The sequence below is a fragment of the Ammodytes marinus genome (genome assembly GCF_949987685.1).
Source record: "Ammodytes marinus genome assembly, chromosome: 14".
In the NCBI taxonomy this organism is placed as follows: domain Eukaryota; kingdom Metazoa; phylum Chordata; class Actinopteri; order Uranoscopiformes; family Ammodytidae; genus Ammodytes; species Ammodytes marinus.
In genome coordinates, this window is record NC_137218.1 from 14,314,010 (window position 1) to 14,330,188 (window position 16,179).

At 41.3% G+C, this 16,179-nt stretch overlaps 1 protein-coding gene across 1 annotated transcript; it reads right to left on the reverse strand.

The window, feature by feature from the left end:
* Positions 1–676: 676 nt before the first annotated feature.
* Positions 677–12,709, reverse strand: supt20 (SPT20 homolog, SAGA complex component). Its single transcript, XM_080041189.1, has 24 exons — positions 12,601–12,709; positions 11,989–12,084; positions 11,758–11,793; positions 11,468–11,593; positions 10,632–10,758; positions 10,424–10,527; positions 9,989–10,105; positions 9,828–9,881; positions 9,429–9,568; positions 9,101–9,257; positions 8,892–8,948; positions 8,556–8,633; positions 8,083–8,252; positions 7,953–7,985; positions 7,726–7,837; positions 7,033–7,138; positions 6,311–6,466; positions 5,097–5,412; positions 4,535–4,650; positions 4,246–4,301; positions 3,941–4,051; positions 2,859–2,943; positions 2,135–2,223; positions 677–822 (listed from the first exon to the last, which is right to left on the reverse strand). Exons 2-24 carry the CDS (start codon positions 11,989–11,991, stop codon positions 679–681), a joined length of 2,493 nt encoding a protein of 830 aa, XP_079897315.1. The 5' UTR covers positions 11,992–12,084; positions 12,601–12,709; the 3' UTR covers positions 677–678.
* Positions 12,710–16,179: the final 3,470 nt, after the last annotated feature.

Below are 16,179 nucleotides of genomic sequence, written 5' to 3' on the forward strand. Positions count from 1 at the left end.
TACAAAAGCAGGTACACCGTCTTGCATGTTGATCTTGAGTCGTCCCCGCCTGAGCCCTGTGCCGAGATTGGCTGAACAGAAGAAAGACTTCCCAACAGACTGAGAGGTAGAGAGCTGCCCCCGGGCACTGCTCCGAGATCAGATTTGCATTTTCACATGTAATGGTTATTATGGAGGATTTGGTGTCGATAACGCTCGGCTGGGATCCGTGCTTAAAGGGCAGTTTCTACCAGGGGGTCAACCAAGCAGAGGCAGGAAGATCAGGGCAGGCTCAGGAGGAATCTTCTGGAGAATGTGCATTCATGATCCTCTCAGTCCATAGAGAAAAAGTCTTCCTGATGGGGGCGACGTCTTATTTTGAAAAGCCCCGCTACCTACGAGAACCATATCTTTCAGTTTTGTCTAAAAAAAATATCACTAGGGTTCTTTTTAAGTGTAGGGCTCCCTGTTCTAAAAACCATTCTCTATGGTGGACACAGTTTTGGTTTTCTCCAAAACCTCTGACAACCATTACATACAAATTTGTCAGCTAGAAAAAGACACACAAAGGACAAAAAAAGTTTTTTTTGTTTGTCTGCAGTCTCCACAGTGAAGCAGACAAAGAGCACAGTATGGATCATTCACGTCCTTGTGTAGCCGGGGGGAGAGGTGTTTTTTTGTGTGTGTGATTTAAGTCTGTCATGACTTGGGGAGGGGCTGTGGCAGGCTCCTCTTCCTTTTACTTCTTGGTTGGCTGGCGGTATGTTGCCGCGGCGCTCCCCCCTGAAGAGCCACTGCTCCCATAGCCATTTGCTGCTGCTGCATTTGGTGCAAGAATTGCAACTGTCCAATGTGGAAGAAAGACGAGAAACACAAACATCAGAGGGGCATTTTTAGTTACAACCAGCAACATAATGCATATTTTTTTGTTTACATCAGTGGACCTAATGCACGTGTAAGCATCTGAAGCATGGTTAAAAAAAACATTCTCTGCAGACATTCTCACCAAAACATGAAATCATATTATCTTCCATCACCATCGATATCAGTCAGTGGCATATGTTAGTGAAGCTGAGCTAAAAGGTACGACATACAGGAGGAGTGTGAAGAAAAACACAGAAGAGCGGTTAATGGGTTGCAGAGGGAAGGATGAAGAAAGAAGAGAAAGAGGGACAGAACGGAGGGGGTTGTTGGGTGAGTGAGGCAGGATACAGTCAAGCAGCACCAGTGGCGTTTTGGAGACACAGATCATTTGCTGTGACCCTGGCAATAAAAACACATGCAGCTCAGCAACCCGGGCTTAGTAAGTCAGCAACTTCAACTGGGCTAAAGAAACTCTTTGAAGACCCCACCATTCATGCTTTAAGCCTATCATCTTTAATCTGCCAACGGCGCAGTCAGCAACATTGCAACAGTATGTACCCCCATGACAACATTCAAGCTCCTGACGCTTAATGCTTTGTAAAGAAGAACATGCCTCTCCCAGCTCCGATACGCTGTTAGTTGCTGTCATTGGAAGTGCCGCAAGCGCTGCGTGTGTGTGTTTGTTGGGAGTACTGGGAGTACTGCAACCGTGATTTTTTGTCAAACAACATATTAACCAAAAAAGCAACACAATATGGTGTGAATGGTGTAGATCTACAGAAACAAAAACAATTTCAACAAAGCTTTTGAAGGAAATAGGGTATACTATACACTCGTAAAAGTATCAATTATAACTACTCATTTGAAGTAAAAAAACAAAACAATATATACTAATTTTTTAAAAACGTTATATAAAAAGCTGAATTTAAATTAAGATTCAGACTAAAATATTATCTGTTAGTCTTGGTTGGTTATCCAAATACGGTAATGCTCTCAAATTTTCAAAATGTATTTTATACTTTTATACTAGAACACAATTATCTTTTAGAAATTCAAAGTTTTACCTAGGTCTGACACATACTGTGTGAAAATGTGTAAAGAAAGATACATAAATTCTTGACTTCAAGACGCAGTGCATTAAGTTGATTTAGCCAATTCCCTGTCATAGTTCATAGTGTAGCACAACAAACACCTGCCCGCTAAATAAAGGCATGGAGAAAGTCGGCTGTTGAATGTAGTCTCAAGTGAAATATGAATATGTGTATGTGGGATGTTAAAGTTGCTGCATTACTTGGATCTGAGGCTGGTGCTGCTGCTGAAGCCTTGGAGAAGGCAGCGGGGGCCCAGACCCGTCCAGCCCACAGCCCAACTGGGACAGCACTAAGGGAGGAGGGGGGAGGGAGGGGGAAGGAAGGATGAGGCAGGAGGAAGAGAAGGAAGGAATGGAGTAAAGTATGAAGAGAGAAAATGCACATAGGCCCAAGAAACAAGTGGTGGGGGGGTGGGGGGTATTGACGAGATGGTGTGACACATAACCACACATGAGGAAAGAGATGGAATGAAAGATAGAGTAGGCAAATAGGGGGGGGGGGTGCAAAATGACCATGTGCGTGGACATTTTTAGGTTGGATTATGGGCATGAATAGGGTGAGCAGTACAGGTAAAGAAAAGAAGACAGAATGAGTGTGAAAGGGAAAGAAAAAGGGGTGGGGGAGGGATGGGGTAAAAAACAACAGAGGTAAAATAAAAAGAGAATGTAGCAGAGAAGAAGGGGGGAGTTGAGTCTCTCATGTCAGATGTTACATGCTCCCTTGAGATGGAACAATGGCTCACTATGGCAAAATGATGATGTTAAGTTACAGACTATGAGTCCTTATGTAAAGTTATTACAGAAATGAATACATTAGTGCTAGTTAGTGGCATGATGGTGTCAGTTTGTTTTGTCAAACGTAAAGAGACTGAACAAACTGTTTTGGAGAACTGTAGGTTGGTTTCATTGTGTCTGTGAGTCATACCTGCGGCCTGTGGAGACATAAAGCCTCCGACTCCCAAGTTGATGACCGCTGTTTGCTGGTTTCCTAAACTTTGATCCTGGTCGCCCTGAAAAAAAATAAGTTAAATATAAGGAAGTGGAATCATTATGCAAATTAGCAATTGATTTTTCTAATAATAAGCGTTTATCACGTTAACATTTCCTGTTTTTGACATGTTTAAGAAGATATTTTAAAAAAGACAATAAGAGATACGAACAAAGTTGTAGTTAATTTTTTATTTTTTTTAGAGCTTCTCCCACCTAATTGTCTTGAATATGTCAGTGTCACCTCAGCACTGCTAGATTCTGAGCTATTCTCCCATTATTCCATAGCCTGGAAATCCAGACCCATATCTAGAACGATAGAGGGTTTGGCCACGATCAATAGACCTTTCCAACTCAAGGGGCGGCACCTACGCGTGCATTTCAAATGCCACTGCACGCAATTGGATAGCACTACGACCAATAAGAACAATGAACAAGGTGACATATTAAGCCCTGTTCATTTAGCGAACAGCGGGTTAACTGTAAAATTAAACTTTTGGTGTGGTCAGAAAAACAGAACATTCCTCTTACTTAACATAACATATCAACAGCCAACTCTGTTTACTATCACGGCTTTGACGGCGCATGATGCACAGCACTGTTGTCATCCGGTTACGTCCGCCCCAGAGCACCATACATAGGGCTCTGGCCCGCCCATATCAGAAAGAATGATTTGATTGGTAGCTCAGGATTTCTTGACATATTAAATGAGCTTCAGTGGAGAATGTCCAGACCAATAGGCGCCGCAAATCTTAGTTGCCAGCGCCCAGCGGCAGGTCTGGATTTCCAGGCTTATTATTCCATGCAGATTTGTTCAAACTTGTACGACTTGGGAGATCTGAGCAATTGTCATGAAATCAATCACTTCTTTCTTCTTCTAGATTCTTCTTTAAATCTGGCACAATTTAGCACAACACAGCATTGTTCCTGTCCAAACTACTGGATACTAAGGAATCATCAGATAATAAATATGGTTCTATTGACTGTATGTGTGTGTGCGCATGTGTGACTGTGTCTCACCGTCTCCCCCTGCTGTAGAGGGCTGGAAGTGGCCGACTGACTCTGCTGTGGGGAGAACTGAGACAGCTGCTGCTGCTGCAGAGAGTTGAAGATGAGAGGACCGGTGGGGATCTGGAGATGACGATGACAATGACACAAACACATACACAGACACCAACAAACAAATGGTAGGGGAATGAGGATCGAGGAAGGATTGGTGATGGAGAGAGGAGAGGGAGAGGGAAAGTGTTACAGGAGAATTAACAAAGCAATCCAACAACACAGGGTTAACAGACAACTACACACTAACTGGCACAGAGTCATACCTGCAGCAGGTTCAGCGGTCTCAACCCAGCCGTGCTGTTCAGGCCAAAAGGACTCCCTGAAACACAAAGCAGAGTTACATTCACCAGACAGAACAGTACAGAAAAAAAATATGTCCTTCCTTTATCTCTTTACAGTGAGGCCAGGGTCAGCATCACTGGAGCTGAAATTCACTATTATGCTAAAGGAAATGTCACTTTGTTGGATGCAACAAAAACAACACGGCTCCAAAATGCTCATAAATAATGAATCAATAACATGACAGGATGACGTGGTATTGAAATCTCTTACCAGTCTGTGCTGCAGACTGCATGGTAGGCATCAAGCCTCCAGGGGGCAGGATCCCGCTCAGGTTAAGCCCTGGACCCAGCATGGGGTTGGAGCCGCCCATCAAGGTCTGAGGACTGCTACACAAACATTGCAGGACGGTCATAAAAAAAGCAACAGCGAACAATAGGTTACAATGTGGCATCATCAGAGTCCAGGGGTGTAACAATACACGTATTCATACCGAACCGTAACACTACAGGCCGTACCAAACCGAACCGCAATGCGTAATTATGGCGCGAATAACGTCAAGATGGCGTAAAGATGCCATATGTACAGGCTTGTTTTGATTGCGGTACGGCACTTGCACTTTAATTCGAAAAGTATTTTATTTATCGGAGACCTTGGTTGTTTGCAGCAATATTTTCTTTTTTATACAGAAAAAGCTGCATTTTTACTCTTAACTAAGAACCGTACCGTACTGAAACGAACCGTGACTTCAAAACCAGGGTACGTACTGAACCGTGACTTTTGTGTACCGTTTACACCTCTATCAGAGTCCCACTCCCATCTATTAAAATCTCACCAGACGGAGCCGACCACGTTGATGAAATTGAGTCCCGCCGGGTTGGCCATGACCTGCGAGGAGGTGGTTCCCGTGGTGATGGAGGTGCCCATGGTTGGCAGGGGAATGGTCATGACGGGCAGGGCTTGGCTCAGAGCCAGCTGCTGCTGGGCGAATGGCGCGATGAGGGCGGGCTGCTGCTGCTGCTGTAACTGGTTCTGGAGCATGGGAGGCTCTGAAGGGGTGGTGGTCAGAGAGAGAGGCGCACAGAGGGAGTCTGCAGGGTGCGGGGTGGAGCACGGCGTGTTGGTGGGCGATGGCTTAGGGGTCCCCGATCCTTAAAGGGGGGGAAATGGGGTAAAAAAATAAATGTTTAGGAGACAGGTACTAGGAGAGGGGTACTTTTTTCATCCTTTCCTGGACTGTTATAACAATGTCTACACTGTAAACAGTGACATTCGAGGACTATCTGTGCATCTGCTAATATGGATGTGTACTGTATTAAATGGCCCCTTTATTTTTCTTTCTTTCTTTCTTTCCACTTCGTGCCTGAAACACTAGCTTAACATATTTTATCTCTGTACATTTATGTCTACATTGTAGTACGTGTTTGTCTGTGCTCGCCAGTCTCCAGGGTGGGGGGTGGGTGTTTTGGATGTTGTGGAAATATTGTTTACGTTTGTGTTTCTTGTTTGTTCTCAAAAGAAAAAAAAAACAATACATTTTTTTTTAAATTAAAGTTTTGTAAGGAAGCGCTAAACATAACATTATCAAACGCTCATTCTGTCAATTCTGTGCTCGATTCACTGGTTGCATTTGTTTGGCTTTTAGCTAAAAATGGAATCTAATCTTCATGAATAACAGCTGAAAAGGTTAAAATTGGGAGGGTCCTGTTATGTCAAAAGTTGACAATTTGAAAAGCAGCTGGTTTTGGTCAGAAGAACATCAGAACACATTCTATTATATTATTATTGATGCAATATTCCATGAGCTTGGGAATTGTTGAATAAGCCCTGCTAGTTTTACACTTTCTCTGCACTCTTCCCTATTTCCTAAGACCTGCTGGAACCCTTGTCAAGTTCATTTTTCATCATTTGTCTAAAAACAATTCAGATCTGGAAAACTTAGAGGAGGCATGAGGTTGATGCAATATGTTCCGGTACAACTCAAAGTCATAACTTTGGCTGGTGAAATGCAAGCGGCCAAAGCAGTTAGTCAACGTTGGCTGTACTCACTCTGTGTGGAGCCCATAGGGGAGAGGGAGGCAGGCGACAGCAGGCCCACCTGGCCCAGCTCAATGGAGTGCTTCCTATTCAGAGACTGGCTTTTGGCTGGAGGGGGCGTAGGACACTTGAGTAGACCACTGGTGGTTTGTGAACTATATGGATTACCTGATGGGGAAAAAAAGGAGGCGTTGGCATATTTTCTACACCCTTTTCATAAACACAGGGAGTATTGCTATCTGGATCCGGCCTGGTTAGGAAATATTTTACACCGACCCTGTCACGTTAGAAAAAATGCTTTATAACTGTATAACATCATATTTAAAAAAGAAATATCATAGTTCATAGTCTTATCTAAGTATATTGCAGTCTGCATAACATGGGGTGTTGCAAGGTCAGTCTGTAACACAGCTCACCTCGGAGTCACCCACCAGTCTTTTTGCTAGCCATAAAATGGAAAAATACACTTCAGACACGTCTGTGCTGCTACAGTTGATCAAGCTATGATGTTTGATGAAGTCCAGTAGTTTGTTGTAGCCATTTAAGAAATAGTTTGAGCCCCTTATTTACCAACCTGTCATCTCCAGTTAAGTTGAAGATTTTCTACAACTTCCAGAATACTTTTCAAAAACACCAAAAACAGAGAGACAGGAAGCGAATTTGGTTCTTTTAAATTTCAAACTATTTTTCTGCGTTGAAAAGAGCACCAAAGAACAACAGGAGAAGATCTCTACCTGAGGAGCTGCTGCCTGATCCTGAAGGCAGTTTGATGGGAGGGGGCCGATGCTTCACCCCTTTTCCCAAAACAGACGTCTGGACCAGTGGAGAAATACCATCGCCCTGCAGATGACATGTGAAACACTTCATTAGCCACAGTGCAACACAAAAGTTAAATTCTCACCAGTGCTGATTGCACACTACAAGAGCAGACAATCCGTAACTCATGTGCTCATTAGGTTCAATATATTTCAAAATCACAACAGACTTCATTCATTCACATCTGCGTCCAAATGCTTTTGTCAATAATTGATGAGCATGAACGGATATCAATTTCATGGTTATTTAATAGATGTGACCAATGCAGTACTGTTTTACTGTCATTATGCTAAGCATATAGTTAAAATGTCTATGTTTAAATTTTCTATGGCAGCCAGGCCTTTTTTTTGTGTGTATGCGTGTCTTGAAGTGGTTCTTAATTTGTTCGGAGCAAACAAAGTAATTTGAGAAAATGTTCATGAATCCAGGATAAAATAAAATGCACTTTCACACAGTTAAGTAACATGCAATTTTTGTGAAAGAGATCCAATGATTTGTACTGTAAAAAGTTAAATTGATAAGTTGTTTCCAAGGAAATCTTATTTTTGTTTAATCATCATTAAAAGAAAATTAGATATGGTGAGATTCCATCCAGGCAAAGCAGTACTTACCTCATCTTTGCTGGGGGAGGGAGGCCCCTGAGCCACGGTGCCTGAGTTATGGGACATCTTGACCTGACACTTCACGTCTCTCTCATACACGCCTTTGTACTGATTTAGAAATCTATGAAACAGACATGACACCAAAATGAATACTTTGCTCTCCAACAGCATGTCCCTCAAAACAATTGATTTGACAGGATTATATTATCAATAAAAAGGCAAGCATGGTGACTCACCGGTCTGCATCTATCTTTGAGCCTATGAGGAAGCTGGGAACAAGACAAAAGAGACGGAGAAGAGTGAATGCAAGGTGGCGTGTCAAATTCGGTCACAAACACTGAATAGGTCTCACACAGTGTTCCTTACGAGGGATGTATGAGCTTTAGGTCTGTGCTGTTCTCCTCCGCTTTTGGTTCTTTAGCGCAGTAGATCTTCCCGTACACTAGTGGGTCTCCCATGGACTGGAAGATAGACACCTTGGTCCTCTGGGCCTGGCCCCCCACCTCACACTCAAACGTGTAGTCATCTATAACTTCCTGTGGAAACAAAGTGGACATTAACAACTGAGTGAAAGACTGTTTACAAGACATGCATTTGCTGAGGTCACAAAACAAACATGCAAATAATATCGATATTGGTCTATCTGCAGTCCAATATGCTGCTTCTTTGTTTTTTAGCAGAAGCATGCATTCAATTCTGAATAGTTCCACTGATTTTGATAAAAAATTATTAAATAAAGTAGTTTCCTATTAAGCATCACATAATTACATGTAACAACTCCCTACTTCTTACTAAGAGCATATAGCCATCATTAACATGAGTGTTACGGTCACACTTACCTCAGCAGGCCAGATCACAGTAGTGGGCTGAGAGTCCTCCAACTGTAGAGATTTCTCAACCACAGCGTACTTTTCCACCTAGAACAACACACAAACAAATCCCTCTGGTTTATTAATGCTCTGCATTATAGGACTATGGGCCGGTTTCGCAGACATGGATTAAGCCTAGTTCTGGACTAAATTGTACTTTCAATGGACAATCTCCATTCAAAATTCCATTTAGTCCAGGACTAGGCTTAATCCATGTCTGTGAAACTGGCCCTATATGAGTTAAGTGGGTTTTAAAGTGACATTGGCTCAAGTGACAGTGTAATTGAGGAGCGCTGAGCTACTTACATCAATTTCCTTCGGTACAGTTAGTTGGCAGTTGCTCTGCTTCCACATGTCAACGCACTGCAAGTGGTGACAGCAGCAGTGGGATAAAAAGAGAGACATTAACAAAAACAAGTTAGAGAGAGAGAGAGCAAGATGACAGGATGCACAGGCAAGAAGCTGAACAGAAACGTCAGCTTGTTTTCACTTATTATATCAGTTTTACTGGTTACATTTCCGATCTTTGAGATCTTCAGGTCTATGACAGGAGCAGGCTTCCTCTCCTTCCTTCTCTGTAGGTAGTCGTACAGTCGTAGCTGTGGTGGCATGGGCAGATGGGACAGCTCCTGTTGCCTGTTCAGCGCAGCTCGAGAGTGCCTCTTGAAACACCTATGATGCAAAAAAACAAACAACGAGTGTTAAAATGATCAGCACTTTTTCATTTCATCATTATCCCTTTCCTAAAGAAATTCATAAATTAGCTTTTTTTCTCCTCGCATGAATTAATTTAAAAGTGAGCTGACTCCAACCCTGGAGAGTGTGCATCAGTGTACTCAGTACCGTTTCATGGAGCGGGTGTTCATTTTCTGTTTGTTGTAAAGCAGGCGATTGGCTGTGCAGGTGACAGAAATGGAGGGATCCAGGCACAGAGGTTCAGCTGTGGCCAAAATCAACTGACTCTCCAGCTGTAGTTTGTCATCCTAAAGAAGAAAAAAACAGATGCTTCAGAAAACACCCTTGCAATTTGCTAATGTAACAATGACTCATGAAACTCAGGGGAGAATTGCATACCATTATGGGTAAGCTACATTTTTATTAGCTAAGGCAAGGCGGATGCATCCTACTTTATGTAAACAATACAGAAAACATTCAATATCATTTTAATTTCATAAAATAAAATACAGTTTCTAATAATCATATACAAGAATAAACAATACAAAATGTTTTAGGACACTCTACCTGTGTCCACTTGTGGTGGTCACTGGTCATGGCATGGACATCGCAGGTTAGAGTCTGAAGGGCATAAAGACAGGACACAATCACACATGCTCCAATAGGATTAATGTTTGTCTGTGCCTGCAGTATGTGAGCGAGGTTTTCCATGTAGTGTTTTGGTTTACCTGCATGGTTGGCCGCAGCAGGATGTGTCTGCTCTGATAGGTGGGCATCTTGGTGTTACCAGACTGCCTGTAGTCCCTCACCTCTACTATTACACAGCCACAGTGGAAGATGTTGACCTGAGGCATATATAGCACATGGCGGACGTCAACAAACAGATCATACAGAGGAAAAAGGGACATTACTAAAAAAGATACAATAACAAACTATTCTAAGACATAAAGAATAGAAACCCTGCATGGCCCTGGTTTCTTTATACATGTACGACATTAATATGGGACACGTCTGCAGCCTTTGAGCAGCATACCTCATAATTGTAAACCAATATTAAAATAATTTTGAGGATAGAATTACTGTTGATACAATGGATATAATATCAAAAACCTACAAAATGATTGATGCACATGCCTATGTCGATTCGTACACATCATACAGACCTGCGATTTCTCTAACAGATCCACCAGAATAGGAGGCAACTCCTCGGCATCCAGGTATTCCAGCAGTTCTCCTTCTTCATATGGCAGACGGATGGTTTCAGAATCTAGAAAAGCAACACAAACATAAATGTTACAGAGGAAGTGGGTTGTGGAACAAAGATCAGAAAAGCACAGCTGGATGGACCGGATGCTTAACTGATTCTCTTACCAGATCCATTCTTGCCCCTGAGCATAAGAGAGTAGCCTTCGTTCCCAGGGTACAAGTTGACCACCAGACATGACACGGACTCCTGAGACACCAGCTTCTCTAGTAGATTCACATTTCGCCTCAAATTCTTCAGAAAGACAACATGCAAATAAAACACATTAGAAACAAATTTCATAACCACACCATCTCTGTGTGAGAAAAGTATTTTATTGTTGCTTTCTACTCAAATCTTGACCTAAAGGCTTTAAGTAGTTGCTTAATACTCCACTTTTTGAAAGAAAAACTTTATAGTGACTGCTTTTGTTTTGATTAAAAAAAGTTAACATATGCACAAATATGTTTGCATATTCTAATATTTTGTATAAAACTAATTTAAAGCAGAAATGATTACCTTTAAGAGTTTAATGGGCGTGGAATCTATATTCTTAGTGTTGATCATTACATTGTTCACAATTTATGATTTGGGTAAAGTATAGGTTAATTTACCAAACTGACATGCTTACCTCAAAAATAACAAACACATCTAGGTAATTTTAGTTAATAATATATATATATATATATAATATATAATATAATATATTGCAGTTAATAAATGGTAAACAAAACAGGAGCTAAATTTGACTCAACTTTATCAAACCATGAGTCAGAAAAGAACACTTGCTTGCTTTGATGACACTTTTAACACGGAAAACCTCATTATCAACATAGTATTGCATCCCAAAACAAATCACATTTCCCCCACTCATTCCCGACAGATCGAGTTGAACAAGATTCTAATTTATGCCCATAATAATAATACCTATTCATAACCCAGAGTCAAGTCACGCAACACAAACCTTTAACTCCGGCTCTTTCTCACATTCCTCCATGTAAAGCTCATAGAGCTTCTGATACAAACTCTTCCGTCCGCCCGATGAGATTCTCCTTTTGGCTGGCCGCTGTCGAGCACTTTCAACAACGTACTGAATAACAGATAGATAAACTGTGTTAATGAATAATGGGACCGATGCTGCTGCCTGACTAACACGGACCGTGCAGAGTGTGTGTGATGGGTGCACAGGGATACATGTGAATAGGAACTATACACTTTTCTTCACACAAACAATAGTGAATTAACAGCTCTTACCTCGGCTCGATCCAATGCATATTCCAAAACTTGTTGCTTTGGGGAATAAAGAGGGTAAAATTAAACAAAGTAGTTACAATGATGTGAACAGAATAAAAACAGACAGATAATCAAACAAACGGAAATCTAAGTGAGAGGTTCTGGTTGGATGCTTTCTATGTTATAATATAAAACTTCAATATGAACGTCAATGAACATATAGATGCATGACCTGAAAAAGATGCAACTTACCATTGTGGTCCACCGCCAGCTGCAAGGCGAGTGACGGTAGACGATGCTGTCCTTTCTGCCCCACACTGTCACCTTCCTAGAGTGACCATTCACACCCTGCACAGCAACACAGCAGAGGCATTGAACGCAGCACAGCCAAACAAACGCAGATGACAGAAATACAAACTACAACCCACATACACTCGCAGTGGCTTGCAGACTTATTAAGACAGTGCCGATGCAACATCGTCTGGCTGCCACTCCAAAAACATGCATGACACACATGACACAGATATGAACACTGGCGAGTTTAATCCAAGTTGTTTCATCCTTGGCTCACAATTTCAAACGCGCCAGCAAAGTATATAATCGCACATCACGTCTCAGAGTGGATAAAGCGGGTCCGCTCGGGTTAGTGAACTCTGGTGACCGTGCGCCCAGTCATGAAAGTGGCCGCTCAATAGCAACAAGCTCGCTGATGCCTGACCGTTGAGGCTAACGCGGCTAACGTTAGCATGCTAGCCCGTTACTAGTGGGCGAGCTGTAAGTTACCAGCTACGCTAAATGATGTTACGTCGTCCGAGACACAAACCAACAGAACGATGTCAATCTCAGCCAGCAGGATGGACTTACCTTCTAGGTTGCATAGCGGTCGACTGTGGCTCCGATGCGAGAAAACGAAATGAAATAGAAATATCAGTGTCTTCATTGAAAAAAAGTGGGAGCAGCAGCCATTTTCTTCCAGTGTGACAACAACAGCTCAACTTCCGGTTTGGGCCATGGTGGGCGGAGCCACAGTGAGGGCCTATTTTACAACTGTTTCAGTTACTTAATCATTAGATAGGCCTAATACTTTCTGTGTAGGCTACTAGCACCACTGTGAGACATTCTAAAGGTTGTACTGTGTGTCAACTATTTGATGCTGATTTAATTGACATGTTGTGTTTTGGAATGTGCACCATTGAAGCACATTTTATAAGATGACATTATTGCCTGATCGCTATACGTGTGTCATAAAAGGGTCTCTCTATGAATCGAAACGATTAAGGGCCTCACACCTCTGTGCTTATGTTGCATATGTGTGAGATGATGTCTTTAATCACATCACCACACTGCAAATGGGGACAGTAAGCCTAATATTCTAGCATAGAAGAACTGAAGTCGGCGAGCAGGGGGGAAGGAGGTTAATTGGGTCTCAGTCAGCAGTTAATTTTTTGCCTTTGAGCTGACAGTGTTCCTATAGATAGCCTACTTAAAAAGTATTGAAAGGCATTGAATAGACTACTTCAATCTAAAAAATAAGGCCATAAGCTATTAAAATGTCTTGAATCATTCTGAAGTCTTATAAATGCTATAGGACACGGGGAGTAGGATTTTATCAACCTTTTTTCTGACATTGTCATTAGCATTTATTTGTAGGGTATATAGGCTGACATATATTTTAAATAACATGCCAAATTAAAAAAAATCATATTTTTCAACAGTTGAATAAGACCATCTTCCTTGTTCATTGTATCAAATGTTTTAATGCAAAACTGGCCCCATTTCAAAGTAAGTGATGTCATTTTTCTCTGCAGTTTTTGTTATATAACTGGTCTTAAATCTATTCTGAGTGGCCTTAGAAAGGTCTTAAAAAGTTTTAAATCTAACTTGCCTTAAGCTGTAGGAACCCTGAGCAGAAAAAATCTGCTCATTCTTGATTGAACACGTGATTAAGGCACCTGGAATTTCTTTTAAAGAGTTTAAATATTCAAATATACAATACCCTTTCATAAAATCGCTCACACCATTGCTGAGGAATGCACATGAGTATCCACCTATTTGAATGCATCCTTATAATGCATGTTTTGTTACAATCACTCTAAAGTTCATCTGTTGCTCTTTGCCTTATACATTATGTGCACATCAGAACATTTAATTAATGCCAAGCAAGGAGCTTCCAGTGGTCTTTATGTGGTTTCTTGTTTTGGCACTTTTGAAAGAAGATGAAAACCACTGATTTATATAATTTCCTAAAAGCTTCAGCCCACTGCGTATACAATGTATATTGATAGGTTGAAATCCCATAATTGTACAGTAGGGGGAAGAGCAGGATAGCAGATTCATTAGGCTGAGTGCCACAGATGGGCAGCCCCAACAGCAGTGACATAAAGGAAAGCTGGATTTAGTAGATTTGTAACTCATTTAAATTTTACATTAACATTTAACATAAACTATATGTAAATCAGACATTTACAGCAGGGTTTGAGGACATCATACAATTATAAATGTTTACTCACATTTGTTTATAATATATCCAGAGAGCAAATAAGTAATTAGTTTAGAAGTTTAGATAGAAAAGTGAGGATACCCTTTTGCACTTTTTCATTAAAAAAACCTGAAAAAACCCCATAGGGCCTACTTTAAACACGTCAGAAATTCACCTCAGACCAAGTGCTTTGACTTTACTCTTTATCTGAGGCACCAAACACAAAGATAAGTGACCATTAATCTAAAGAACGTTTTTCTAGCCTTTATGAAAGTCAAAGATAAAAAACTAAACAAACTACAAAGGCATTTTGACAAGACTGACATAATGCTTAGAAAGCACATAGATTGTTATCGTTTTTGGTTTCAGTCTGAGCAGTTATTGTTTTTTCACGACCAACGTCTCAACAGTATAAGTAGTTCCTTTATGAGGGCAAAGGGGCTCGGGGTGGGGCTCCTCACCTGCTGCACACACACACGCACAAACACACACACACACACACACACACACACACACACACACACACACACACACACACACACACACACACACACACACACACACACACACACACACACACACACACACACACACATGCTTTGATTTAACAGCTAAAAGTCTGCGTACGGACAGGGCTTTCTTGGGGTCAGTCACTTCTTGAATGCTTGTTGGAGGTTTTCCTCTGAGCAGAAACGTTTGAGTCCACATGTGTAGCTTATTAAAATGCATTGCATTGCCTCAGCACTGCAAGTTTCTCCATGACTCCAATCCCAGAACTTCCTTTATGAAGTGACTAATTGGCCAGAAATGAGGCATCGCTGCCTTTACAATCACAGCTGATCACAGCGACACATGTTGATTGACATTGGGTTTGAAATAGAAAAATAAGAAAAATACCATCAACAAACCCGATGCATGTCTTGACTAATAAAAGGATGAAGAGATGGAGTAAAGGGGAAAGTCTGTTTCACATCGAGCAATATTTCGGCAGCTTTTTTTGTCACGACTGGTTCCATCCAGGACATTACCAAAAGGCGGTGGTGTGTTGAACTGAAATACCCTTGCACTAATGAAGTCTTCATCTCCTCATCAATGAAAACTCTCCTTGGTTGGAACTTAGAACTTGGAATGAACAAGCATAATAACATGGAACAGCTGGATGGTTGAATTTCGCATCAGAAAGCCATACTGGAGAAAATGCAAACTTGTTGTATGTGAGGCCTGAGTGCATGGCAGTGTTCTTGAGAAATAACAGTATAGTGTCTGTCTGAATACAAATATGTAGATAATTCTTCCATACTGGACTTGGACCTTGTCTCTTTGCGTGTGTATTTTACAATAAGCTGAAGTCAGTGCAGGTATTATAAGTGAGGTAGCGGTACATTTTCATAATGATGATGACAATGAGGATTAAGACTTTACATGAAACATGATCTTCTGTGGACGGAAATGTTCTGCATGCTGTCAGATCAAGCTTTTTTTTTTAACTTTTCCAGCCAAACGTCATTGCAGAGACCCTAAAAACCAAATACTTTGTGCATGGCCTGCAAGCTGCCACTGCTTAAGTATTTGTCGTGCACATGAAAATAAAAGAACGTTTTGAACGAGGTAGAGCTATGAAGGTCAGGCCACTTACTTGCATCGCAGCTTGCGATGATTGGCATGAAGGAGTGAACAGGAGGAGAACTGTAAAGCCCTTTTGACAATAGCACTACATAAATGCAGCCATTTGTAAATTTTTTCTTTTAATGTATTGAAAGCTATTATTCAAATTACTCCTTCATAACAGAAAAGGATATACTATTTAAGACTGCACTTTAACACATACTTAAATCTTTCTGCACCACTTTTACTAATTATTTCTTAATGGAACTGAATGTGCCCTATATGCAAATGAACACAATGATGACAACATCAATCAGAATCAAAGAGCTGCCATCAGGACTATCCAATGTGTGGGGACC